This window comes from Zingiber officinale, chromosome 1A, assembly GCF_018446385.1.
Source record: "Zingiber officinale cultivar Zhangliang chromosome 1A, Zo_v1.1, whole genome shotgun sequence".
Lineage (NCBI taxonomy): Eukaryota > Viridiplantae > Streptophyta > Magnoliopsida > Zingiberales > Zingiberaceae > Zingiber > Zingiber officinale.
Genome location: NC_055987.1, coordinates 148,154,271 through 148,182,007, shown reverse-complemented (window position 1 = coordinate 148,182,007; position 27,737 = coordinate 148,154,271). Strand labels below are relative to the sequence as shown.

The following is a 27,737-nucleotide window of genomic DNA, read 5'->3' as shown; positions in this document are numbered from 1 at the left end:
CAAATTGCTGGCTGTGTAATTTAGATTTATTTCAGCAATTGGCAATTTGCATAGACAAGCAATTAATGTCCCAGCAATTGATAAAAGGTGTAATCGCCGGCGGTCTCTGACTCCGGTATCATAAGATTCTAGAAGAAATAAATCAGGTGACTTATTAATGTCCCAGCAATGGTAAGGGAAGTGATGGAGAGTATTCAAATCTCATTACATTTTGAAAAACTTAATGATGCTGATTGTTACCGACTGATCGAAAATTTTCTGGGGCCGAGTAGCCGGTCCGGATGATTAGACAGACGAATAAATTAAAAATTACATTTGCGAAAATTTTAACAATCATTTTTCTTCCAATTTCTGGGTTTCTTTTGCCCACCCCCACTTTCCGTTCAAAGAACCCATAAAAGATTTCGTGGATCCGTTCCAAGTTGCATTTCAAATGCAGGAGACGATGTACCTTTCATTTTGCGGGTCCCACTAATATTCACGGCGAGGATTTGGGATTTTTCGTGTTGAATTTGGAGAAGAATTGGATGGGATCCGTGAAAGACAAACCGTCGGGACAAGTGAAACGAGGGATAAAAAGGCGAGGAATAAAGAAAGCCAGAGATACTTGCTTGCACGGAAGAAGAAGAAGAAGAGGAGGAGGAGGAGGAGGAGGAAGGATTGGTGAATAAGGGCGAAGAGTTCGTTTTCTTCCTCCTAGTCTGCCCGCTCCCCTCCCTTCTTCTCTAAAGGAGGTAAAAATTCAATCTTGGTTGCCGCCGAGGAATTTGACCTCGATCAGTCGATAAAGCCGTCTGTTCGGAGGATAATTTCTGAGCTTGCTTGTGATGGGGTTCGAGGAGGGGATAGGGAAGGAGAGAGGGGGCGTCGGTATGGGGTTCCAGTTCCTGACGAGGCGCAAGCAGGTGGATTCTAAACGCGCGAGGGCGGACGTGGGGCACCAGCTCGCCAAAGCATTGTCGGTGTCGCAGCTTGTGGCCATAGGTAGTGACGTCGATTTGCTTAAGTTCGCAGTTGCCTTCATTGTTCTCTCCTGTTCATATTTGTTGCCTTAAGCATAATCAATATAGTAGTTTGCAAGTTACAATCAATGTTTTCATCGTTACCGCTCTTAGATTCATTGTGGGTTGAGTTATTTGTCCTTAGGATATTTCTATGTTTTTGCAAAGCTTATTTTCATCCTACAATATTCTTTTGCTTCCATACCCCAAGAAGGATTCCTGGATTTTATAGTAACATAGCCCCTTATAATTATAAATATTTTTCTTTCTTTCTAGGTGTTGGCACAACAATAGGTGCTGGAGTTTATGTTCTTGTTGGAACTGTTGCCAGAGAACATACTGGGCCAGCACTCACCATCTCTTTTCTGATAGCTGGGATAGCAGCTGCTCTTTCAGCTTTCTGCTATGCGGAGCTTGCGAGCCGATGCCCTTCTGCAGGAAGCGCCTATCACTATTCCTACATTTGTGTTGGAGAAGGGTAATCATTTAGACAAGTACAGTAACAATGTTAGGCTGTTAGTGTCATTATCAAATGACATAAACCATTAGAAAATGTTCTAAAAAATTGGTTTTATTAAAGGATGGATATAGGGCATATTAGTGATTGAGATTGACTATCATATTTAATGAACTGTAGCATTATGCAACCTGCAGTGTAATAAGGTTCGTGTTGATATAGAGCACATTATGTAATATGTGTCTTGTTATTGCTGTTTTGGAATTATGTTGATAAAAAAATTCACTAAATATAAAATAGTTAATTTCCAAAGTTTGTTGTCTTTTTCAGGGTTGCTTGGATAATTGGTTGGGCTCTAATTCTTGAATACACAATTGGAGGGTCAGCAGTTGCACGTGGAATATCACCAAATTTGGTCTGTGTCTCTCACATATAATTGTAGATCTTTTTTTTTTAAAAAAAAAAAAATTAAGCACCTACTTCAAGACCTTATTGTACATCATGCTTGTGTTGGTACTTGATAGTTCTTTGTGTTCATATCTTGGAACATTATATTGCACTCTGTACTTGTATATCTTAGTTCAATTCAGATGATTTCCTATCAATCTTCAACAACTTGAAAGTGGAAAATGCATTACTTTTGACTTGTAGTATATCTTCTTGTAGTAATTCTGTCACACTGCATTTCTATCTCAGGTGTTAGAGCTTCTTCATGGATACTATGTTCTCTATTTTTTGTTATTGACTTTTATCTTTTGCAATTTTTTCCTTTGGCATTGTCATTTACGATCTCATGACATGAATAATTTTTGAGGTCAATGGCCTGATGGTTTTTTTTTTTTAAAAAAAGATGGTACTAATGTGCACATCATAATTCTTGTTAAGATGTGACACATCTCTTTTTTCTCTCTATTTAGATGCAATTGTTGTCTTATGTTATGCAATTGAAATTAGAAATTGAAATTTCTTTCCTCCATTTCTAAGTGTCTTTCTTCCAAAATTTGTAAACAGCATTATGTGAATTTGGTTGAACATATAAAATGAATAATTTGTAACATGGAAAAATTGTTGTTGACAACTGATGTTCCTAGAACAGCGACAAAATGACAGTAACTTAACAAGACTGTAGCTTGACACCCTTAAAATTGATTTCAGGCATTGGTTTTTGGAGGACCTGAAAGTCTGCCTTCATATTTACAACGAATTCATATTCCAGGGATTGATATTATTGTGGATCCATGTGCTGCTATTCTTGTACTGTTTGTAACTGGATTGCTCTGTTTGGGGATAAAGGAGGTATGCCACCAAGTGCAAAGCTTTTCATGTCAGAGTTGATTGCTCGGTACATTTTTGACATTGGTTGGTTTATCATGCAGAGCACATTTATACAGGCAATCATCACGGCATTAAATGTCTGTGTCTTATTATTTGTCATTATTGCTGGTGGCTATATTGGTTTCAAGACTGGATGGGTTGGGTATACTGTATCTGGCGGGTAATTTTGTGACTTAAAATTCTGTACAAGGATTAGATTTGTTCTTGGAAGTTGATCATTCTGTACTCTAATCTTTCAGATATTTCCCTTATGGGATAAATGGAGTTCTTGCTGGTTCAGCAACTGTGTTCTTTGCGTATATAGGGTTTGATTCTGTTGCTAGCACTGCTGAAGAGGTTAGATTGTATTTATTTATTTTGCTTCAATGGAATTCTGAGTGCACCTGCTGTTTCTTAAAAGAAATTTTCGCAAGAACTATGAGATTGGTGACTGTGACTATGGAATTTTGAAAAAATGATGAGACGAAATTTCTCATTTGTTATTAGCCAGTCTATTTTATGTTGCTGACAGTTAGCTATTTCAGGTTAAGAATCCTCAAAGAGATTTGCCATTAGGAATAGCAACTGCTTTATCTGTATGTTGCTTATTGTATATGGCAGTTTCTGCTGTGGTTGTTGGCTTGGTTCCATATTTTGCTATGGACCCCGACACTCCAATATCATCTGCATTTACTAGGAATGATGTTCAATGGGCAGTGTAAGTAGGTCGCTATGCATTTGAGCTCTTGCATTCTTGGTCATTATCTAATTCTTCTTTGACATTATGAATACAGATACTTAGTCACATCAGGTGCAATTCTTGCACTTTGCTCAGCTTTGATGGGTTCACTTCTCCCGCAGGTACAAAAATCCTGATGCCTTTTCCTCGCTTTCAGAAGATTTCACACTATTTATGATTATTTTGTTCTTTATGTTATTGCAAGGGAATGTTGTATATTAAATTTACCTTGCAATGCAAGATCCTATCTGCAAACAGTCATTGGATACCTGTATAAATGATAATGTCAGTCAATGCAAACATGATGAAAATGGTAAACTGATTTTATAAAACAAGTGCATCAGTACAATGTATCGACATGTCTTGTGTTTACTACATAAGCTGGAACTTGTTGATAACAGGAAAAAGGATTGACCTTGGTTGTTTATCTGTATTATTTATTTATTCAACTTAATATAGTTACAAACCTCGTCATCTATTTTTCTCTGAGTAGCACAACAATTGCAATCTTTCTGAGTAGCTATAATAATGGTCCTCAAACACGAGCAAGGTACCTTACCATGCTTCATTAGAGCAGTATCTATCAATATCTACAAGATCAAGAACTTGAGACAAGAAAATAGGGAATTTTTGTTTAGTGAATAATCTTGAACTATAAGATCTATTTCTTTGTGTGCTCTCCGGTTATTTACAAGATAATACTTTGTGATCGTTTCATTTAGCTATGTCTGGATAATTATTTGTGATAAAGCAATTTACTAATGTTTGGATTTGTTTGCTTCTTTTGCCAGCCTAGAATACTGATGGCAATGGCTAGAGATGGATTGCTACCATCATTTTTCTCTGATGTTAACGAGCGCACACAAGTTCCTGTCAAGAGCACAATTCTAACTGGAATCTTTGCTGCTTCCCTAGCATTCTTTATGGACGTTTCACAACTAGCTGGAATGGTAAGATCACTTTAGGATATAGCGTGCTCTTCGAAGATTTGAGCATACTTATTTTGCTGCCAATTCATTCTGAGAATTTGGATAAGATCATAGAATCGATCACCAACTATTTATGTTTTTTTTTCTCTTTTGTATAGGTCAGTGTTGGCACACTGCTTGCATTTACCATAGTCGCAGTTTCGATTTTGATACTGAGATATGTTCCTCCACGTGAGGTCCCACTGCCAGCATCTCTCCATGAATCAATTGAGTCAGTTTCTTTCCGCTATAGCAGTAATCAACGCCACGATGATGGTACATCACAAGCAATTCCTAAGGAATCAGCTGACTCTCCTCTTATCGTGAAGGAAATTAACAAAGGTACCAAGCTGATGGTACATCACAAGCAATTCTATTTTGGTTACCGATTGGAGATTTCCTATGTCACTTTCGAATTATGCATAGTTTCTAGTAGCACATACATCAAGTCTCATGGTTAGGTTATGAACTTCAAAATGCTTTTTCATTTTCATATTGAAGTCATCGATATATCAATTGATCTTTGCAGAGAATTTGAGTGAAACAACTAGGCGTCAGAGAGCAGCTTGGAGCATAGCATCGGTTTGTGTTGGAGTGCTGATCCTCACCACATCAGCTTCTTATTCATTTTTACCCAGGTAATTCTTCCTAACTTTCAGTGAATATTTCCTGGTCAGCTGCATGCATAAAACAATCTTGAAATCTTGCAGGGATTTTTTTCCAACATCTTTTGTTGGCTGATTCCTAGATTTTGAGCTTCATTTCTCAGATTCATTTGATGTTCTTTCCAATTATGTTTCTTGATAGTGTCCTACGCTATACCACATGTTCTGCTGGAGGTTTGCTTCTCGTGGTTGGTTTGTCTGTGCTGTCCTGGATAGATCAAGACGATGCTCGCCATACCTTCGGGCACACGGGAGGTACTGTCTAATCTGTTCCTTTTGAAAATGGCACGAGTTCTAACGTTTCAGCGACAACTTAGTAACGATGAAGGCTGGCTCTTTTCAGGTTTCATTTGTCCCTTTGTCCCATTTCTCCCCATTTGTTGCATCCTTGTTAATGCTTATCTACTGGTAAATCTCGGGTAAGTTGTGATAGCTGCCAAGCTGGTAACCCTTTCCTAGCCTCCAAATATCGAAACTGCCTCGCTTTCATAAATATGCAAACTCTAAACTCATACTTCGATTGTCTTTTGATACCAGTGCTGGGACATGGTTTCGTGTTTCGCTGTGGTTGCTTCTTGGAGTGTTTGTATACTTGTTCTACGGACGAACACACAGCTCGCTAACTGACGTAGTATACGTCCCCACGGCGCATGTCGAAGAAATATACAGAACCTCAGAATCCGTAGCTTAGATGCCATCACACAGTCGTGTACCAATTCAATGCATCCTTATTTATTTCATCACGGCACGCAAACAGTCCTCGCAATGTTCGTGTGCCGGAGCTGGTGTTGTAAACAAATGTACCGCTGTCTTACGAGCAAGTAAATAATATGAAAAAGAATGCATGGAGATGAATTTTATGTTTTCTTGTTTCCTTGTTTTGCTGGCTATAGATTGTAAACGGGTGCGTGAGAAGTGGGCCCGCCGCCTACAGAAGGCGAAGCTGGTGCGGTGGGGCCTTTTTTTTCCCGGGAAAAATTTGAATGCTTTTAATTCGCTACGTCGACGGTGGCGGAGCCAACGCTGCCATGTCGCAGTAGCAGGAAGGGTAGGATTCCGGGTAGGCAAGAAATTCTAGTTGAACTGGAAGAGATAAACGGGGGGAGCGGCAACGGCCTCGCTCTCGTGACCAAGCTGCTGGCCCGCCGCCCTCTCCCGGGCCGCAAGTGATGGGTGATTTGTCTTCCCGAAGAAGAGAAAGATGCAGAGCAACATCGTCGAGATTTCTACCGACGACGAGACGGGTTTGAGGGAGAAAGGTAGGTTTAATTCCATCACGCGATTCAATCAGATTGCGCTGACGGCGACGCAGGTAAGAAACTCATTTAGCTATCTTGTTCCGATTTTTTTGTTTGGTATTTGTACATGATTCCCATATCTGTTATTGGTTTATGGATTTCTGTTCTTTCTTAGTTGGAGGCTTTTGATTCGGGATGTTAAGAGCGGACATAGGTATGACGTGACAGTCAAAGTCAAGTTAACGTGGAGATCAAGGTCGTAACAGTTAGCGTGTCACTCTCTCTAACGTTTTGGTATTCGCCAGCGCTAAGACCTTTATAATGAAAATGACCGGCCTAGAAGCTGGTCGGACTTAGGGAACCTAGCGCCTCATTCTTATATTGAGACATATATCATATACTCGAGCAGTCTATATTTGACCGAATTTAAGGGACATTTGGTTCGACTGTGTTGGAGTGTATACTGAAAGCCTAAGCTTTGTAAACATTCATTATGAATAAAGAATCACATTTGGTCAAATTGTCTACATTTAGTTGTAGTTGTTCAATTAATTTATACTGTAGATAACATAGTATGTGGTGCCACATGCAGAAGATGATGTTATCAGTACCTTATAAATTATAAACAGTATCTCACGACCAAAATGGAAAGGAACAAATCATTAGAAGGTCGTAGTGTAATTAGGTATCAGTTTATCTTGACTGTATAATTAGACTAGTACACTTAGAGTGTAATGAGTAGGACCATTTGAGGTCGTTTCTTTTATACTGACTTTATAAAGAAACAAAGATCTCGGTTATTATGGAACTGTGTGCTCTTAATCCTAATATAATAACAAGCACATATATTTGATATTTATTTCTTTAATTTATCAATGGGTGAGATTTAGTTCGATGAATCAATAAGCCCGATAAGTTGGGAAATGGTATCACTTATAGTGTGTGTTGTTGATTATAGAAGGAAACTGTGTCATAGAGATACTAGGTTGATAATGTCCTCAAGAGGAGCTCATAAGGATTGTCATGTTAAACCCTGCAGGTGGATTTAGTCCGACATGATGATAAGGTTGAGTGGTACTACTCTTGGACTAAGATATTAATTAAATGAGTTGTCAGTAACTCACTTAATTAGTGGACATTCAATATCTTAAACATAGAGAGACTAACACACTCATAATAAGAAGGAGCCCAAAAATGTAATTTGGGATTGATGCGGTAGTTCAATAATAGTTCTCTAGTGGAATGAATTATTATTGATAAAATTAAGTTGTGTGTTCGGGGCGAACACGGGATGCTTAATTTTATCGGGAGACCAAAACCAATTCCTCCTCTCGGTCCCTATCGTAGCATCTTATTTATAGAGTTCTATACCCACCTATACCCACTTTCTATACCCACCTAATAGGGGCCGACCAAGCTAGCCTGGGAACCAAGCTAGGGCCGACCTAAGCATAAATTGGTGTGGCCGACCCTAGCTTGAACCCAAGCTAGAGGGGCCGGTCATATTAAATTAAAAAGGATTTTAATTTTAATTTTTATTATGTGGAAGATATAATTTATTAAAGAGAATTAAAATTAAAATATCTCTCTTGTAAAAGATCTACAAAAGATTAAAGAAAGAGATTAGATCTCTTTCCTTATTTGTAGATTGGTGAGATATTTTATTTTCTCTTTAAAAATTATTCGCATGTTGTTAAATTAAAATTATAGAAATTTCTTTTTATCAACCATGAAGAGATTTTTGAAGAGAAATTTTATTTTTAAAATTTCTGGAAACAAATTAGGAAGTTTTAATTTGTTGATTAAAACTTGTCTAATTTATTTCTTTTGATGTGGCCGGCCAATATTGTTTTAATTGGAAATTTTATTTTATTTTTCTCAATTAAATCATGTCAAGGAAATTAAGGAAATTTTATTGTAATTAAATTTCCTAATTTGCCTAGGCCAAGGAATATAAAAGAAGGGGTGGGGGTGCCTTCATGAGATACAACATCTATTATTTCTCTCCCTCTTTTGTTCCTTGGTGTGGTCGGCCATCATCATCCTCTCCCTCTCTTCCTCTTGTGGTGGCCGAACCTCTCTCTCCCCTTGGAGCTCTTGTGGTGGCCGGATACTACTTGGAGAAGAAGAAGAAGGAGAGAAAGTTAGCATCTCTTGGAGCTTGGTTGGTGTTTTGATCTTCTTCCTTGGTGAAGCTTCCTTGTTGTGGCCGAATCTAGCCAGGAGGAGAAGAAGGTGGTTGGTGGTTTCTCATCTCGGAAGATCGTTGTCCACACAACGTCCGAGGTTAGAAGAGGAATACGGTAGAAGATCAAGAGGTCTTTCTAGAAGGTATAACTAGTAGTTTTTCCTTTTCCGCATCATACTAGTTATTTATGGAAATAATACCAAATACAAGAGGCTTACGTTCTAGTATTTCGAATATGTTTTTCGAAGTTGTGTTCTTTTGTTTTATTTTTCCTTGTGATTTGATTGTTCTTTTCGGTTAACCTAAAGTTATTTTAGGAAATTAAATATTAGATTTCTATAAAAGGTTTTGTCTAGTCGGTGGTGGTTGCTCCCATATCCAAGAAGGCCATGTGCCTCGCCACGTCAGTACTGGGAATCAATTATGGAAATTAATATTTAATGAAATTAATAACTTAAGGTGATTTGGGTCGAACATGTTAAGTTCCGCAGGAGATCCAAGTCAAAACCTAAAAGAACAAATAGATTAAGTTTTGGATCAAACGTGTTAAGTTCCGCAAGCGATCCAAAATTTAATTTAAAAGAACACATGGTAGCTAGGAAAAGATTCAGACCTTTGTACAAAATTTTTGTACAGTGGAACCTCTAGGCTTTCCGAGTAGCAACCAACAATTGGTATCAGAACTAGGGTTTTGCCTCTGTGTATTTGGTATTAGTTTAATTATGCACATGTCATACATAATTTAGGCAGGTTAATAGTAGGATGTGCTAACTTTGTGGATGCAGGATCCAACTATTATGACTTTTAGTTATTATGTGTGATTGGACCCTTGGACATGTCAAGAGCATTTATATGTGTGTGCATGATTGTATTAAAAATACAGCAGGAGCTGTATTTAGTTTTATTAGGATTTTATTTTTGATCTAGATACATGTACATTCCTTTTATGATATATAGGATCAAAAATGTAAAATTCTATTTATGTCGCGGATCAAATCTTGCAAAGCGTGGAACCTTCTAAGGACCAGAGGCGCAGCGGAACTAGGAGCAAGATGGATGCGACAGCTAGATCCGGGCCAAATATGACAACTTGGGATGACAACACACGGAGGACAACTATAGATAAAAGCCATAATAGTTGAAAATTAGATTTTCTATTTATTGCTTTTATATTGTGCTGTGTGTGCATGTTAGTATACATGACTAGTAGGCTAGCATAGTTAAAATTCCTCGTTTATAAATAACTAAGTGGGAGAGGGATTTTAAATAAATCCCATGGTCTCCATTACTGGTTTGTAAGTGATGCAAACAAGCTTGCGCGTTGGCTCTGAGTGCCTTCCTCCATAACGGATGAGCTTGTTTGTGGATCACTAGAACAGACTTCCATTTTTGGATGACTATAGGAAGTTAATTAAGAGCGTGTGATCTTCCCTAACGGAAGGGGCATAATCTTATTAATGGACTTAGTGTCAAGTAATGGTATACACTTAGACACATCTAATAGTATCCTCCCCATCGGAGTCACTGCTATTATTTGTGTGACCAAAAGACACCAACTATTAATTTTATTTGTCAAAAAGTTAGGTTGACAAGATAATAAAATTAATGGGTTAAAACCCTCCTTTTACAAATGTTGAATTTGTATACGTCCACACTAACGTGGCATACAAAATTTACGGTGTTTTGAGGTGTTGGTTAATTTAAAATAGTATTGTTTGAGGAATCAATATTATTCTAAATTTAGAGTTCTGACCAAAAGTTATTTGTGATTCTTAGGATGACTTTCAACCCACTGTCCATCATACTTCAACAGAATAGACTTACTGGACCTAATTACATAGATTGGAAAATGAACCTGGACATTGTCTTTACTGCTGAAAGCTATAAATTTGTACTGACTGAGCCTTGTCCTGAAACACCTACTGGTGAATCTACCCAAGAGGAGATTGAATATCATAGGAAATGGGTAAAAACAGATGAGATGGCACGGTATTACATTTTGGCTTCAATGTCAAATGTATTGCAACATCAGCATCAAGATTTACCAACAACCTATGATATTATGAACAATCTCAAGGAACTCTTTGGTCATCAGGATAGGGCTTCTAGACAAGAAGCCATGAGAAAGATAATGACAACCACCATGCAAGAGGGTACTCCTGTGAGGGATCATATCCTAAAGATGATGGCTTATCTGAACGAGATACAGATCCTTGGAGGAGAAATTGATGGGGAAACCCAGATCGATATGATCCTCCAAACACTACCTAAATTCCGCCTGAATTACAATATGAATAAAAGGGTATATTCATTGGCGGAACTACTGACAGAACTTCAGGCAGCAGAAGGACTGTTTCGTCACAACTTTCATATTCACTATATTGAAAATGGTTCTACTTCTAAGCCGAAAGGAAAGAAGAAGAAGAAACAAGTTGGTTCTGCAAAGAAAGTGAATAAAACTCAGAGTACAGGATTTAAAGCTGGAGTGAAGAAGCCGAAGGGCAAGTGCTTCATCTGCAAGCAGTCAGGGCATTGGAAGGTGGACTGTCCTCGTAGGAATCAGAACAACAAAGGTATATCTCATGCTCTAGTTGTTGAAACATGTTTAGCGGTGTTATCTACCAACACCTGGTGTGTAGATATGGGAGCCACTGATCATGTCTGCAATTCCTTGCAGGGGTTCCAGGAAACCCGACGACTAACTGAAGGAGAGATTACCGTCTACATGGGCAATGCTACTAAGGTGGGGGCTATTGCAGTGGGAGACGTCTACTTATCTTTTAGTAGTAATAGAAATTTGGTTTTAAGAAATTGTCTTTATGTACCCAGTTTTAGAAAGAATTTAATTTCAGTTTCTAAACTGTTTTTAGATGGATATTCAGTTTCTTTCAGTAACGATGTAGTTATTAAGAGAAATAAAGTGATTATCTGTTCTGGTACATTAGTTGGCAATTTGTATACTTTAAATCCAATTTCTTCCACAAAGCAAAATATGGAAATTTATAACTCATCTTCTAACTCAAATAAAAGAAAAGAACCTTCGGAAATGAACCAAGCATATCTTTGGCATCTAAGGCTTGGTCATATTAACTTAAGTAGGATTCAGAGGCTAATAGTCGATGGACTTTTGGGTTCATTAGAGTTGGAAAATTTTCCAACTTGTGAATCTTGCTTGGAAGGTAAAATGACCAAGAGGCCATTTAAGGCCAAGGGGTATAGAGCCAAAGAAGTGTTGGAATTGGTTCATTCTGATTTGTGTGGTCCTATGTCTGTCCAGGCAAGAGGTGGTTTTGAATATTTTGTCTCTTTTATAGATGATTATTCAAGATACGGATATATTTACCTAATGCGCCGCAAGTCTGAGTGCTTTGATAAGTTCAAAGAATACAAGGCTGATGTGGAGAAACGATTAGGTAAAAGTATCAAGACACTACGATCTGATCGTGGTGGCGAATACCTCTTAGGAGAGTTTAGGAATTACTTATCAGAGGCCGGGATTCAATCCCAATTGTCTGCACCTGGAACACCCCAACAGAATGATGTAGCAGAACGAAGGAATAGGACTCTTATGGAAATGGTTAGATCGATGATGAGTTATTCAGAATTACCAAATTCGTTTTGGGGATATGCTCTGGAAACAGCAGTGTATGTTCTGAACTTAGTACCTTCTAAATCAGTTTCTTCTACTCCCATAAAATTGTAGAATGGGCGAAAACCCAGTCTAAGACATATTCGGATTTGGGGTAGTCCAGCACATGTGCTGAAACCAGATGCTGATAAGTTAGAATCCCGTACAGAAGTTCGTGTGTTTGTAGGATATCCCAAAGGAACGAAAGGTGGTTTATTTTATAGTCCTAAAGACCAGAAGGTCATTGCTAGCACCAATGCCCAGTTTTTAGAAGAAGACTATATAATGGATCACAAGCCCAGTAGTAAAGTTGTTTTAGAAGAACTAAGAGAGGACACGTCTACTTTAGTACCAACAGTACAAGATAAAGTACCACAAGAGACTGCAACACGTGTCACACATGATACACAACCACAGACAGTGCCTCGTCGTAGTGGGAGGGTTGTGAGGCAGCCTGAGAGATTCATGTTTTTGGGAGAGTCTTCGGACTTGATTCCGGATAAATATGAACATGATCCCCAGACATATGACGAAGCACTCCAAGATATAGATGCAACATCTTGGCAAAAGGCGATGAATTCTGAAATAGAGTCTATGTACTCTAATAAGGTCTGGGAGCTTGTAGAACCACCTGATGGTGTAAAATCCGTTGGATGTAAGTGGATCTACAAAAGGAAAAGAGGGACAGACGGGAATGTAGAAACTTTCAAAGCTAGGCTTGTTACGAAAGGGTACACTTAGAAAGAGGGAATCGATTATGAGGAAACCTTTTCACCGGTAGCCATGCTTAAGTCTATCCGGATACTCTTATCCATTGCTGCTCATATGGATTATGAGATTTGGCAAATGGATGTCAAGACAGCTTTCCTTAATGGAAGTCTTGAGAAAAACATCCATATGAGGCAACCAGAAAGATTCATTGAAAAAGGCAAAGAGCATCTAGTGTGCAAGCTCAATCGGTTCATTTATGGACTGAAGCAAGCTTCAAGATCTTGGAACATCCGGTTTAATGAAGTAATCCAGTCATATGGATTTATTCAAAGTCCGGATGAGTCTTGTGTATATAAGAAGTGTAACGGAAATGTGGTGGTATTTCTTGTACTATACGTAGATGATATTTTGTTAATTGGCAATAATGTTAAGGTATTATCAGACGTAAGGGTATGGTTGTCCAAACAATTTGATATGAAGGATTTAGGAGAGTGTGCACACATTCTTGGGATCAAAGTAATAAGGGATCGCAAGAAAAGAATGTTGCGTCTGTCCCAAGCTTCATACATAGATACAATCCTTGCTCGTTTTAGTATGCAGGATTCCAAGAAAGGTTTCTTACATTTTAGGCATGGAATAGCTCTATCTAAAGAGATGTCTCCAAAGACATCAAAGGAGATAGAAGACATGAAAGTGGTTCTTTATGCTTTGGCTGTAGGAAGCCTTATGTATGCAATGCTATGTACGAGACCTGATATATGCTTTGCCGTGGGCATGGTCAGTAGATATCAGAGTAACCCTGGACAAGGACATTGGACTGCGGTAAAGCATATATTAAAGTACCTGAGAAGGACTAGAGATTATATGCTAGTTTACCAAGCAGACGATTTGCTCCCTGTGGGTTACACGGATTCAGATTTCCAATCAGATAGGGACAGTAGTAAGTCTACATCAGACTATGTGTTTACTTTAGGAGGTGGAGCCATTTCATGGAGGAGTGTTAAGCAGAAATGCGTTTCAGACTCAACCATGGAAACTGAGTATGTAGCAGCCTCTGAGGCAGCTAAAGAAGCAGTATGGCTCAGGAACTTTCTAATGGACTTAGATGTGATTCCTGGTTTGCCCAAAATCATCACAATTTATTGTGATAATAGCGGTGCAGTCACAAACTCAAAGGAACCACGAGCTCATAAGGCAAGTAAACATATAGAGCGCAAGTACCACCTGATACGAGATATCGTGAAGCGACGAGAAGTTGTCATCGCCAAGATTGCATCAGCGGATAACCTGACAGATCCTTTCACTAAGGCCCTTTCGGCAAAAGCTTTCGATTGGCATGTGGAGGGAATGAGAATCAGATGTATGGTAGAAGATATGGCAGCTTAGTCATTAGTATAAGTGGGAGATTGTTGGAGTGTATACTGAAAGCCTAAGCTTTGTAAACATTCATTATGAATAAAGAATCACATTTGGTCAAATTGTCTACATTTAGTTGTAGTTGTTCAATTAATTTATACTGTAGATAATATAGTATGTGGTGCCACATGTAGAAGATGATGTTATCAGTACCTTATAAATTATAAACAGTAGCTCACGACCAAAATGGAAAGGAACAAATCATTAGAAGGTCGTAGTGTAATTAGGTATCAGTTTATCTTGACTGTATAATTACACTAGTACACTTAGAGTGTAATGAGTAGGACCATTTGAGGTCGTTTCTTTTATACTGACTTTATAAAGAAACAAAGATCTCGGTTATTATGGAAGTGTGTACTCTTAATCCTAATATAATAACAAGCACATATATTTGATATTTATTTCTTTAATTTATCAATGGGTGAGATTTAGTTCGATGAATCAATAAGCCCGATAAGTTGGGAAATGGTATCACTTATAGTGTGTGTTGTTGATTATAGAAGGAAACTGTGTCATAGAGATACTAGGTTGATAATGTCCTCAAGAGGAGCTCATAAGGATTGTCATGTTAAACCCTGCAGGTGGATTTAGTCCGACATGATGATAAGGTTGAGTGGTACTACTCTTGGACTAAGATATTAATTAAATGAGTTATCAGTAACTCACTTAATTAGTGGACATTCGATATCTTAAACATAGGGAGACTAACACACTCATAATAAGGAGCCCAAAAATATAATTTGGGATTGGTGCGGTAGTTCAATAATAGTTCTCTAGTGGAATGAATTATTATTGATAAAATTAAGTTGTGTTTTCGGGCGAACACGGGATGCTTAATTTTATCGGGAGACCAAAACCAATTCCTCCTCTCGGTCCCTATCGTAGCCTCTTATTTATAGAGTACTATACCCACCTATACCCACCTAAAGGGGGCCGGCCAAACTAGCTTGGGAATCAAGCTAGGGCCGGCCTAAGCTTGGTTTATGGGTGGTCGGCCCTAACTTGAACCCAAGCTAGAGGGGGCCGGCCATAATAAAATTAAAAAGGATTTTAATTTTAATTTTTATTATATGGAAGATATAATTTATTAAAGAGAATTAAAATTAAAATATCTCTCTTGTAAAAGATCTACAAAAGATTAAAGAAAGAGATTAGATCTCTTTCCTTATTTGTAGATTGGTGAGATATTTTATTTTCTCTTTAAAAATTATTCACATGTTGTTAAATTAAAATTATAGAAATTTCTTTTTATCAACCGTGAAGAAATTTTTGAAGAGAAATTTTATTTTTAAAATTTCCGGAAACAAATTAGGAAGTTTTAATTTGTTGATTAAAACTTGTCTAATTTATTTCTTTTGATGTGGCCGGCCAGTATTGTTTTAATTGGAAATTTTATTTTATTTTTCTCAATTAAATCATGTCAAGGAAATTAAGGAAATTTTATTATAATTAAATTTCCTAATTTGCCTAGGCCAAGGAATATAAAAGAAGGGGTGGGGGTGCCTTCATGAGATACAACATCTATTATTTCTCTCCCTCTTTTGTTCCTTGGTGTGGCCGGCCATCATCATCCTCTCCCTCTCTTCCTCTTGTGGTGACCGAACCTCTCTCTCCCCTTGGAGCTCTTGTGGTGGCCGGATACTACTTGGAGAAGAAGAAGAAGAAGGAGAGAAAGCTAGCATCTCTTGGAGCTTGGTTGGTGTTTTGATCTTCTTCCTTGGTGAAGCTTCCTTGTTGTGGCCGAATCTAGCCAGGAGGAGAAGAAGGTGGTTGGTGGTTTCTCATCTCGGAAGATCGTTGCCCACACAACGTCCGAGGTTAGAAGAGGAATACGGTAGAAGATCAAGAGGTCTTTCTAGAAGGTATAACTAGTAGTTTTTCCTTTTCCGCATCATACTAGTTATTTATGGAAATAATACCAAATACAAGAGGCTTACGTTCTAGTATTTCGAATATGTTTTTCGAAGTTGTGTTCTTTTGTTTTATTTTTCCTTGTGATTTGATTGTTCTTTTCGGTTAACCTAAAGTTATTTTAGGAAATTAAATATTAGATTTCTATAAAAGGTTTTGTCTAGTCGGTGGTGGTTGCTCCCATATCCAAGAAGGTCATGTGCCTCGCCACGTCAGTACTGGGAACCAATTATGGAAATTAATATTTAATGGAATTAATAACTTAAGGTGATTTGGGACGAACGTGTTAAGTTCCGCAGGAGATTCAAGTCAAAACCTAAAAGAACAAATAGATTAAGTTTTGGATCAAACGTGTTAAGTTCCGCAGGCGATCCAAAATTTAATTTAAAAGAACACATGGTAGCTAGGAAAAGGTTCAAACCTTTGTACAAAATTTTTGTACAGTGGAACCTCTAGGCTTTCCGAGTAGCAACCAACAGACTGGTCATAAGTCCGGCTAGAATAACGGGGCCCAGATTCTCACTCAGTACAAGTCGTACAACATATGACCGGTCGACCTTATGGGTGCTTTCACATGTCAGTCCTCCTTCATATAACTGGTCTAAATAACTCGGGTCAGATTCACTCAGCTCATCATGCCCTTCTCTTACACATACAGAAAAGCAGTTCCTCTCATAAACTCAGCTGGATTTCCAGATCTTAGGTTTTCGCTTCAAAGACAAGTCTTCTCTCATGTGGATGATCAGCTTAAAGTACCGATTGAATTTTCAAGGACTCAGTTTCCCATTCCTTAGAGGCAAGTATCCGGATATATGGCTAGTTGGCTAAAGAATCAACCGAACCTAAGGGATTTAGCTTCATATTACTTCCAGAATAAATCTTTGGCACCGCTCAGTACATAACTGAGTAGCTTAAGGGAAGAACGGATATGCAGTCGACCGGTTTAAAGACCCGTCAGAATACACTCAGCAGACAACATGGTCAGAGAATCACAACAACCTGTCAAAATAATAAATGTTTGCTAGAGAATATTCCTTTATTGTTATATGAGTATTCAATGAAACCTTCTCTGAAGGTGACTTTACACTTTCTCTCAGCTGACACATTATGACATAATATTCCTTCAACCACCTCATTAATAGCGTATGTTACAAAAGACAAAAGAGGTGCACATATGGGTAACGAAAGATTCCTCGTATGATTACTATACATCGTCCCAGGCTGTATATCTTCACTTACTCGACAACCTCTGACATTCTCTGTCACATCATGATTGTAGAGATTATGAGAGGTGATATACAAAGGGGATTGCTCTCTGTTGGTAAGGTACACGATGCATTCTTGCATACGTATATTTTGATAGCAGCCACACGAGTCATTCTTGTATATGCATATTTTGCTAGCAGTCACACGACTTTACATACTGAACGCATCTGTTGTTGATCTTCTCAATTTTCACTCGGACATTCTATTCTCTTGAGCATCGGAGGACCTTCACCAAGGACCCCTTCTATGTTTTTAGACACTGACATTTTGTTTGTTTTCTTGAGTGTGTGCAGAGGAGAGAAAGACGTTCTAAGTTTTCTTTCTATTTCAATTCATCTTCTTTTTCTCCTTCGCAAAGTCTTCTGTCAGTCAATCACATCACTATCTTCCTATCATGTAATCTCTCCAATTTTTAAACAGGATCACTTATGTAGTTCAGATCGATTAGGTTTAGTTGGAATCTTTACCAGATTTGTAAGTAATTACACACATAAAACAACAACCTTTTGTTTGGTACATTGATTTAAAAATGCTTCACGAATTGATTTTCCCTACATATTTTTGAGGAACTAATTTTGTGGAAATTTCGTAGGTTGATGCTGCTCAATTGAACTATAGATTGAGACTACCCGATAGCTTCGTCGGCAGGCTTGCCGCATCCTTTTCTCCACCCACCTCCTTGCCGCCGTAATCCTCATCATCTACTAAGTGGCCCACAAGCTCCCCCTCCGGCACCCATCCTTTCATCCAGCCCATTGGTTCCCTCCTCTCCTCATCTCTGTCACTGTCTCCGTCTAGATGGCTCTCCTTTAGCTCCTAATCGGCTTCGCCACTGATCCTGTTTGAAAACTGAAGAGATGGCGCGCTAGGCACGATGGCTTGATTATTGTCTGAGAGAAAGCTTTTTATGCCACAGGGAGGCTTCCTTTTGATCCTGCTCACACGGAGACGAGCAAATAAAATGTTAACTTCTAAAAATCAGGGAGAGTCCCTGGCAAAGACCCTCCGACGCTCAAGTCAGTACAATTTTAGACGGATGAATAAAGAACAATAGAGAACGTGCGTGCGAGAGTAAGCTTGAGATGTTCAAAAAATATAGCATGTCAACGGAGAGGACCCCACTTTTATATATCACCTCTCATAATCTCCACAATCATGAGGTGGCGAAGTATGTCAAAGGTTATTAGGTAAAGGAAAGTGTACAACCTAGGTAATGTGCAATAATTGTCCAAGAAATCTTTCATTTACCTATATATATATCTCTTTTGTCGTTTATAGCTTATGCCATTACTGAGGTGTTGAAAGAATATATTGTCATTGTTGGGGAAATTTTCCTATGTCAAGTTTGACCAATTTGACTAAGCTTGAGTTGAGTCAAGCTTGAGTCGAGATTTGAATTTTGATGTTTGACAATATATGGAGATTGCTAGGGTAATCGTCCGGTTGTGGAGATGGTCAAAGGGTTGACCAGGTTGATAAGAAGACAAGTCAAGTAGGTCATGGATGACAGGAGACTTGACTGGGTAAGTCCTAACTGGAGGTTAGGCAGTGGTGAAGTCCTAACTGGAGTTTAGGCAGTGGTGGAAGTTCTAACTGGAGGTTAGGCAGTAGTGAAGTCCTAATTGGAGGTTAGGCAATGGTGAAGTTGTAACGACCCACCTTCTACCACTAGGCTGTAAGGCTGATCGTCACATTATGCTGTGCTAAACTATTCCCTGACCATTTAGTAAGTCTAGATGCGGAAGCTGTACTAATTAAAATTTTACTAAAACACTGACACTTCTTGGTTCTATACATGCTAAGGAAGGTAACTAACTACTCATAACATGTCTTACCTTCCCCATGGCCAAGGAACTGGACTTAGACACTTCCATGCTGATACCAGACCTCCCAATCAATCCACGGATCGATTGGAATAGTCGGATCGATCCAGTGATCGATCCAACCGGCAACTGTATGCGGGACATAAGTTGGATCGATCCAGTGATCGATCCAATGACCGATGCGGTCTTATTGGATCGATCGGTGATCGATCCAGAGTTAATCGATCCATGATCGATCGATCGCTGATCGCTACCGAATGGCCGGATCGATCGGCCGATCGATCCAAAGGCTCCTTCGCGGAGTAGATTGCCCAATCGATCGGTGATCGATTGAAACCCTCGAATCGATCACCGATCGATTCGAGTTAGATTTCGTGCCAAATGTCCGATTAGCCCTTTCGTGCCTCAACCACATTACAAGTACTAAAATGACTAAGAAACACTCTAATGACAACAACTAACATTCTAACAACATAAAAGAGGTGTTCTAAGCATAATAAAGTGCATGGTTAACTAATTCGTAATGAATAACATACTAAAGTGCAAGATGATAAAAAGAAACACTGAAAAGTTCTAATGTTTGAAATAACGCTTGCTAAGGTTCCTAAGATCTTCTTCCAGGTTCCATCCACACACATCCTTATCAATGCATTGACCTCCATTCCAGCTAGTCCATCTTTCCTTTACCTTTATCTGCAGTATAAGGAAAAATAGAATCAGTAAGCTTAAAGCTTAGTAAGAAACCATCTACCTCACAAAATCATGCATTCGATGCAGTATGCTTTTAAATCATGCTATTTGAAAATATGCACTGAACTTACTAAGACATGGTATACTGAAATCATAAGGCATAACATATAAGCATGGCATAAGCACTGAATCATGGCAAAGCAACCAAAAGAACACTGAACTGAATATAGGCTAAACTAACTGAAACTGAATCTGTAACTGGAAACAAACTCAACTAGCATAACTGATTTTGAGTTTTGAAATTTAATACGTAATAAGTGAAAATACTAAACATGCTGTTGGGCCCGGCAACTGTACTTGCTGTGCGCGCATCCCTACTAGACCCGGGGTTGCAAGTCCCGAATTTAGCAGGGTTGTCTAGGCTATCTGAACCTAGGGACGACTGTGGGAGTCCAACCCAATGGATATCTAATCCAGTACAGTGCCACTGAAAATAAAATACTGATATCCATAGCTAACTGATATAACATGCTGTTTCTAGGTTATCTGAACCTAGAGCTAGGTTATCTGAACCTAGAGGCGACTGTGGGAGCCCACCCATTGGACCGTAGTCCCATAAAACTGAACTAAACTAACGTGCTAGTTTAAATGCCTCTAATGCATTTAATTGAGCTATTAAACATAACTGAGGTGGTATTTAGCTACACTAACATTTTACCGAACACTTGGTGTGCTTCAACTCTCTCCTCTAATAGGGAGATCACCTCTAGGCACCCGACAACGTCTAGAATCTCCAACTAAAGGAGAACAACGTGTCCGGCCCGTCCAGAGGTGTTCAACTAGATCCCTAAATCCTCGAGGAGGGTTTAACATACCCTATGTGCCGGAAAAACCTGCATATAGCTAAAACTAATGCATAGGAAACCAACCGGAGCTATTATACTGCAGGTGAGGGGTTTCTTACCTCGTACGCTAATTTTCTTACAATTCCTTTCGCTAGAATTTCGGTGGAGATGACCTCCTCGACGATCCGATCACGTCTTCGCGTTCCTCTCGCGGAGAAGAACCTCTTTCGTGTTGGAGTCGTCGCCGGAAGATGACCCGATGGTCCTTGGGCTTGGGCGCCGAGAGAGGAGGAAGAGGAGGTGTGGGCGGCGGTGAAGTTTTGGAAGAGGAATAGGTCACGGTGAAAATAAAACCAAATAACTCTTCACCCTATTAATCTTCCTATTTAAATCAAGTGATTAATTCGGCCAACCCAACTATAAATGTACCTGATTCCCTTTCCTTTCAGCACGGCCCTGCTGGATTCAACCGGTTACTGACATTATCCCGAAACCATAGGTCTCGGGTTCGATTCCCGCCTAAGCTATTTTGCGGTTCTAATTATTTTTGTTACTTCCGCTACTCGGAAAATTCCGGAAAAATATCTAAAAATTCCAGAAAAATCATACTATATTTCTAAAACAGTTTTGAGAATTTTTGGGCTTTACAATCCCCCATACCTTATAAAAAGTTCGTCCCCGAACTTGGTACTTCTGTCTCATGCTGGCCTCTGTCTCCCAAGTCGCCTCTGCTGCTGTGTGATTTTGCCAGCTGACTTTGACTAATGGTACTTCCTTGTTCCGTAATTTCTTTACTGCTCGGTCTATTATCTGAATAGGCCGACTGTCATAGCTGAGATCATCACGGACCTGTACCAACTGGGGCTCAATCACCTGGGCTATGCTTCTTCAACATGGAGACATGAAATACGTTGTGGACAGCTGACATCTCCTGAGGTAGCTCTAGCTCATATGCTACCTTGCCCACTCTCTTCGTGATAGGGTATGGTCCCACATATCTGGGAGCTAGCTTGCCCTTCTTCCCAAAACGCATGACTCCCTTCATGGGAGCTACTCTGAGGAAAACTGTATCCCCAACTGAAAACTCTAGGGGTCTGCGTCGTGTATCAGCATAGCTTTTCTGGCGGCTCTGTGCTGTCTCTATCCTCTGGCGAATCTGCTGTATGGCTACTGTGGTATCTGCCATTAGATCTGTCTGAAGCTCTAGCTCCTTCTATTCACCACTCTCATACCAACAGATTGGTGATCTGCACCTCCGCCCATAGAGTGCCTCATAAGGTGCCATGCCGATAGTGGCCTGATAACTGTTGTTATATGCAAATTCTGCTAAGCTCAGATATTTACACCAACTTCCCTTGAAGTCTAGGGCACACGCTCGGAGCATATCTTCGAGTACCTGATTTACTCGCTCCGTCTGACCATCTGTCTGAGGATGGAAGGCTGTGCTGAGTTTCAATTTGGTGCCCAATGCTGACTGTACACACTCCCAGAAGTGTGATGTGAATCTGCCGTCTCTGTCTGGAATGATGGTTCGTGGGACTCCATGTAGTCTGACGATCTCCTGAAGATACAACTGAGCTAGCTTCTCCATGGAGTAGGATATCTTGATAGCTAAAAAGTGGGCTGATTTAGTCTACCTGTCGACTATTACCCAGATGGCATCAAAACCATTTGTGGTTCTGGGTAGCCCCACTATGAAGTCCATCGAGATATCCTCCCACTTCCATTCTGGAATCTGTATAGGCTGCAGAACTCCTCCTGGTCGCTGATGTTCTGCCTGACAGGTGAGGCAGATGCTAACATATCTGGCGATGTCTCGCTTCATCCCGGGCCACCAAAAACGTTTCTTCAGGTCTTGATACATTTTGGTGGAGCCTGGATGCATCGCATAAGGAGTCCTGTGAGCCTCATCTAAAATCTATCTCCGTAGCTCCTCCTGATCTGGGACACAGAGTCTATCACCAAAATACAACACCCCGCTATCGGACACTCTGAATTCTCTACTTTCTGATTCTGTTAGCCCTCGCTTGATTTTCTGAATTTCAGGGTCCTGGTCCTGAGCTGACTGAATATCACCAAGCAAGGTAGACTCTAAGGTCATAGTAGAGAGCTGTCCGATGATGAGTTCGAGACCAAAATCCGCGATCTCCTTCTGTAAGGGTGGTGACATGGCTGCTAGAGATAATAAGGTAGCGCTGAATTTTCTGCTAAGTGCATCTGCTACCCTATTGGCTTTCCCTGGGTGGTAGAGGATGTCTATGTCATAATCTTTGACTAGCTCTAGCCACCTGCGGCATATTCAGATCCTTCCGAGTGAAGAAGTACTTCAGACTGATGTATACACTCTGCACCGAGCTCCATACAAATAATGTCTCCAAATTTTGAGAGCGAACACTATCTGCAAGCTCAAGATCATGAGTAGGGTAGTTCTTCTCATAATCCTTGAGTTGTCTGGAGGCATAGGCGATTACCTTGCCATCTTGCATCAGCACTGCTCCTAATCCCAATTTAGAGGCGTCACTATATATATCGAAGCTGTCTGTATTTTCTGGCAGTGTCAGAATAGGTGCACTAGTGAATCTCCTCAGTTCGCAGTCCTCTGTCCACTGAAATTTCTTGTTCTTCCTGGTGAGAGCTGTCAGTGGGGAGGCTATCCTGGAGAAGTCTCTACACACTTTCTGTAATATCCTGCTAATCCCAGAAAGCTCCTGATCTCGCTGGCGTTCCTAGGTCTCCTCCAGTTACTTACTGCTTCTATCTTGCTGGGATCCACCATAATACCATCCTTTGAGATTACGTGACCCAGGAAGGACACCTGATTTAGCCAAAACTCACATTTCATGAACTTGGCGTATAGCTAGTTCTGCTGAAGGGTCTGCAATACTAGTTTCAGGTGCTCTGAGTGTTCTTCCTGAGTTCCTGAGTAGATAAGAATGTCATCGATAAACACAATAACAAACTTATCTAAATACTCCCTGAATACCCTGTTCATGAGATCCATAAATGTAGCTGGAGCATTTGTCACGCCAAAAGGCATGACTACGAACTCGTAATGTCCGTATCTGGTCCTGAATGCTGTCTTCGATATATCACCCTCCTTGACTCTGACTTGGTGGTATCCTGATCTGAGGTCAATTTTTGAGAACACTGCTGCTCCCTTTAATTGGTCGAATAGGTCATCTATTCTGGGAAGAGGATACCTGTTCTTGATCGTGACCTGATTCAGTGCTCTGTAGTCTATACATAGTCGCATGCTTCCATCCTTCTTCTTCACGAATAGCACAGGCGCTCCCCATGGTGAGTGACTAGGGCGTATGAAGCCCTTGTCAAGTAGCTCCTGTAGCTGCTCATGAAGTTCCTTCAGTTCTGCTGGAGCCATGCGGTAGGGCGCTTTGGATATAGGATTGGTGCCGGGAAAGAGCTCTATCTCAAATTCAATCTCCCTGACTGGTGCTAGGCCTGGTAACTCTTCAGGGAAGACTGCTGGGTAGTCACATACAACTCGGACCTCTGCTAGCTGTTGGTCCTCGTCATGGCTGGTATTGACTACATGTGCTAGGTACCCCGCACATCCCGAATCCATCAACTTCTGTGCCTTCATAGCTGAGAGAAATTTTCTGGCTTTTCTCTTTGGTTCTCCGATGTACTCGAACTGTGCTTCTGCTTCGGGTTGGAATATGACTTTCTGTTTACGGCACTCTATGGAAGCACCATATTTGATCAGAAAGTCCATCCCAAGGATGACGTCGTAGTCAGTCATTTCTAGCAGGATCAGATCACAAAAGAGTTCCCGATCTGCTATAATGACTGGCACTGCTCTGAGTCAGTGCGTGGATGCCATGACCTCTCCCGAAGGTAGTGCCGTCAGAAACTGACCACTGAGTATCTCTGGGGTATCGCACCACGGCTATATATGAATGGGTTGCCCAAGATCAAATAAGAAGCACTATGTCGAAAAATGCTAATCGGACTGTGACGATGCCGAGGCATTTGCTACGCCCTCTCGTGAGTGAGTAGATCCTCGCTTCGCCATAGCTGGAGGGGCTTCTAATCGCCCCGGCCGATAAGTGGACCTTCTAGAGCGGCCTGCATCTGATGTAAACTGAATCTGCTGTGGCGGAGGAAGACCGGTCTTGTTCGGCACTTGGCCATGTGCCCTTCTTGTCCACATTCAAAGCATCCTCGTGTGCCCTTGCGACAAACCCACGGGTGGAATTTCCCACAAGTGGCACACTTTGGATAATGGGACGCTGCTAGATGGTCCTCCTTTGAGTCACTCCACGATTTACGCTTGCTGTGGAGTTCCCTTTCCAGTTAGAGCCGTGGCCTTGCTGTTTTGAGTGTGAGAGTTCCCTTGGCCCTTGGACTCTGCTTGCTTGCTATTATGCTGGTAATGCTCGGTGGTCAAGGCACCGCTCACTAACTCCTCGGTGGTTTGTGGCCTATGTATGCCACCAGCCACGTTCATCGCTATCTCCGGCCTCGGCATCTTGAGCATCAACCGGATCCGCTCTTTTTCTGTGCCGACTAGCTCAGGGCAGACGAGCCAACCTGTTGAATTTCTTCACGGCTTCCTCAACTGATAGGTTGCCCCGACGAAACTCGGTGAACTCGTCATAGTGGCGGTTTGTAACCCGCATATGAAAGAATTCCTCGAAGAACTCCTTCTCAAGTCAGCCCATGTCATCCGGTTCACCGGGCGCTTCGTTCGATTCTTTCCCACCACATGCGTGCTAGGAGGCACACTTCACCTTCTCGTGTTCTGGCCAGTCCAGAAGCTCCATCGTGCTCTCCAGTGTTTTGAACCAGGCTTGTGCATCCCATGGTTCACTAGCGCTGAGAAGTTCTCTGGCTTCTCTACCACTGGATCGGATAGGCTTCCTTTCTTGGCTCAGCTGCTGGGCTGGTGCTGTAGGCTGAGCCGGTGGAACCTCTAAGACTTCTGTCGAGTTCGGTTCCGGGGTGACTATGGGGGTCTCTGATTAGCCTTTAAGGTGGCTATTTCTGTTGCTGTTCAGCTAGCATCGAGCCACCAGTTGTAAGGTCCGGAGGAGGCACTGGACTGCCTCGCTGGGGCTCAGTAGCTAGTGCCCTTCTAGCTGGGCGTCCTCGTGCCATTTCTAAAGACATAGAGAACATAGGTATAACTAACACTATCACGGTTATCTAACTCGATATCATGTTTAAACTATCACATGCTAACAAGCGGTAGGTATATAAACATGAAACGTAATAATAAACAAGAAGCATAAATAAAGTAGAGGTGTTCTTACTTGGAAGTCGCAGACAATGCCGATGTGTGTGTAGGAAGTATGGAACACCGCTCGATATCACTCTGAACGACCCACCTTCTACCACTAGGTAAGGTCGATCGTCACATTATCTTGTACTATTCCCGACCATTTAGTAAGTCTAGATGCGAAGTTGCACTAATTAAAATTTTACTAAAACACCGACATTTCTTGGTTCTATACATGCTAAGGAAGGTAACTAACTACTCATAACATGTCTTACCTTCCCCATGGCCAAGGAACCGACTTAGACACTTCCATCGTGCGATATTGCACCTCCCAATCGATCCACGGATTGATTGAATAGTCGGATCGATCCAGTGATCGATCCAGCAACTATATGCGGGACATAAGTTGGATCGATCCGGATCGATCCGATGCTACCGTGGCGGACGATAATTGGATCGATCGCCGATCGATCCAGTTGATCAATCGATCCGGATCGATCCTGTGGCTCGTCACGATCGAATGGCCGGATCGATCGGTGATCGATCCAAAGGCCCACCGTCATGGAGCAGATGCCCAATCGATCACCGGATCGATTGAAACCCGAATCGATCACCGTGATCGATTCGATTCGATTTCGTGCCAAATGTCTGATTTCAGTTCGTGCCTCAACCACATTACAAGTACTAAAATGACTAAGAAACACTCTAATGACAACAACTAACATTCTAACAACATAAAAGAGGTGTTCTAAGCATAATAAAGTGCATGGTTAACTAATTCATAATGAATAACATACTAAAGTGCAAGATGATAAAAAGAAACACCGAAAAGTTCTAATGTTTGAAATAACGCTTCTAAGTTCCCTAAGATCTTCTTCCAGTTCCATCCACACACATCCTTATGCATTGACCTCCGCCCTCGCTAGTCCATCTTTCCTTTACCTTTATCTGCAGATAAGGAAAAATAGAATCAGAAGCTTAAAGCTTAGTAAGAAACCATCTACCTCACAAAATCATGCATTCGATGCAAGATGCTTTTAAATCATGCTATTTGAAAATATGTACTGAACTTACTAAGACATGGTATACTGAAATCATAAGGCATAACATATAAGCATGGCATAAGCACTGAATCATGGCAAAGCAACCAAAAGAACACTGAACTGAATATAGGCTAAACTAACTGAAACTGAATCTGTAACTGGAAACAAACTCAACTAGCATAACTGATTTTGAGTTTTGAAATTTAATACGTAATAAGTGAAAATACTAAACATGCTGTTGGGCCCGGCAACTGTACTTGCTGTGCGCGCATCCCTACTAGACCCGGGGTTGCAAGTCCCGAATTTAGCAGGGTTATCTAGGCTATCTGAACCTAGGGACGACTGTGGGAGTCCAACCCAATGGATATCTAATCCAGTACAGTGCCACTGAAAATAAAATACTGATATTCTTAGCTAACTGATATAACATGCTGTTTCTAGGTTATCTGAACCTAGAGCTAGTTTATCTGAACCTAGAGGCGACTGTGGGAGCCCACCCATTGGACCGTAGTCCTATAAAACTGAACTAAACTAACGTGCTGGTTTAAATGCCTCTAATGCATTTAATTGAGCTATTAAACATAACTGAGGTGGT

General features: G+C 40.6%; 1 protein-coding gene across 1 annotated transcript; it reads left to right on the top strand.

Annotated features, from left to right (window-relative positions):
• The first annotated feature begins 606 nt into the window (after nucleotides 1-606).
• LOC122037916 (cationic amino acid transporter 2, vacuolar-like) lies at nucleotides 607-6,004 on the top strand. Its single transcript, XM_042597392.1, has 14 exons — nucleotides 607-984; nucleotides 1,278-1,479; nucleotides 1,789-1,873; nucleotides 2,614-2,754; nucleotides 2,835-2,953; nucleotides 3,033-3,129; nucleotides 3,318-3,490; nucleotides 3,567-3,633; nucleotides 4,303-4,461; nucleotides 4,599-4,821; nucleotides 5,009-5,117; nucleotides 5,287-5,399; nucleotides 5,488-5,563; nucleotides 5,682-6,004. The coding sequence occupies exons 1-14, from the start codon at nucleotides 828-830 to the stop codon at nucleotides 5,833-5,835; spliced, it is 1,875 nt and encodes a 624-aa protein (XP_042453326.1). The 5' UTR covers nucleotides 607-827; the 3' UTR covers nucleotides 5,836-6,004.
• Nucleotides 6,005-27,737: the final 21,733 nt, after the last annotated feature.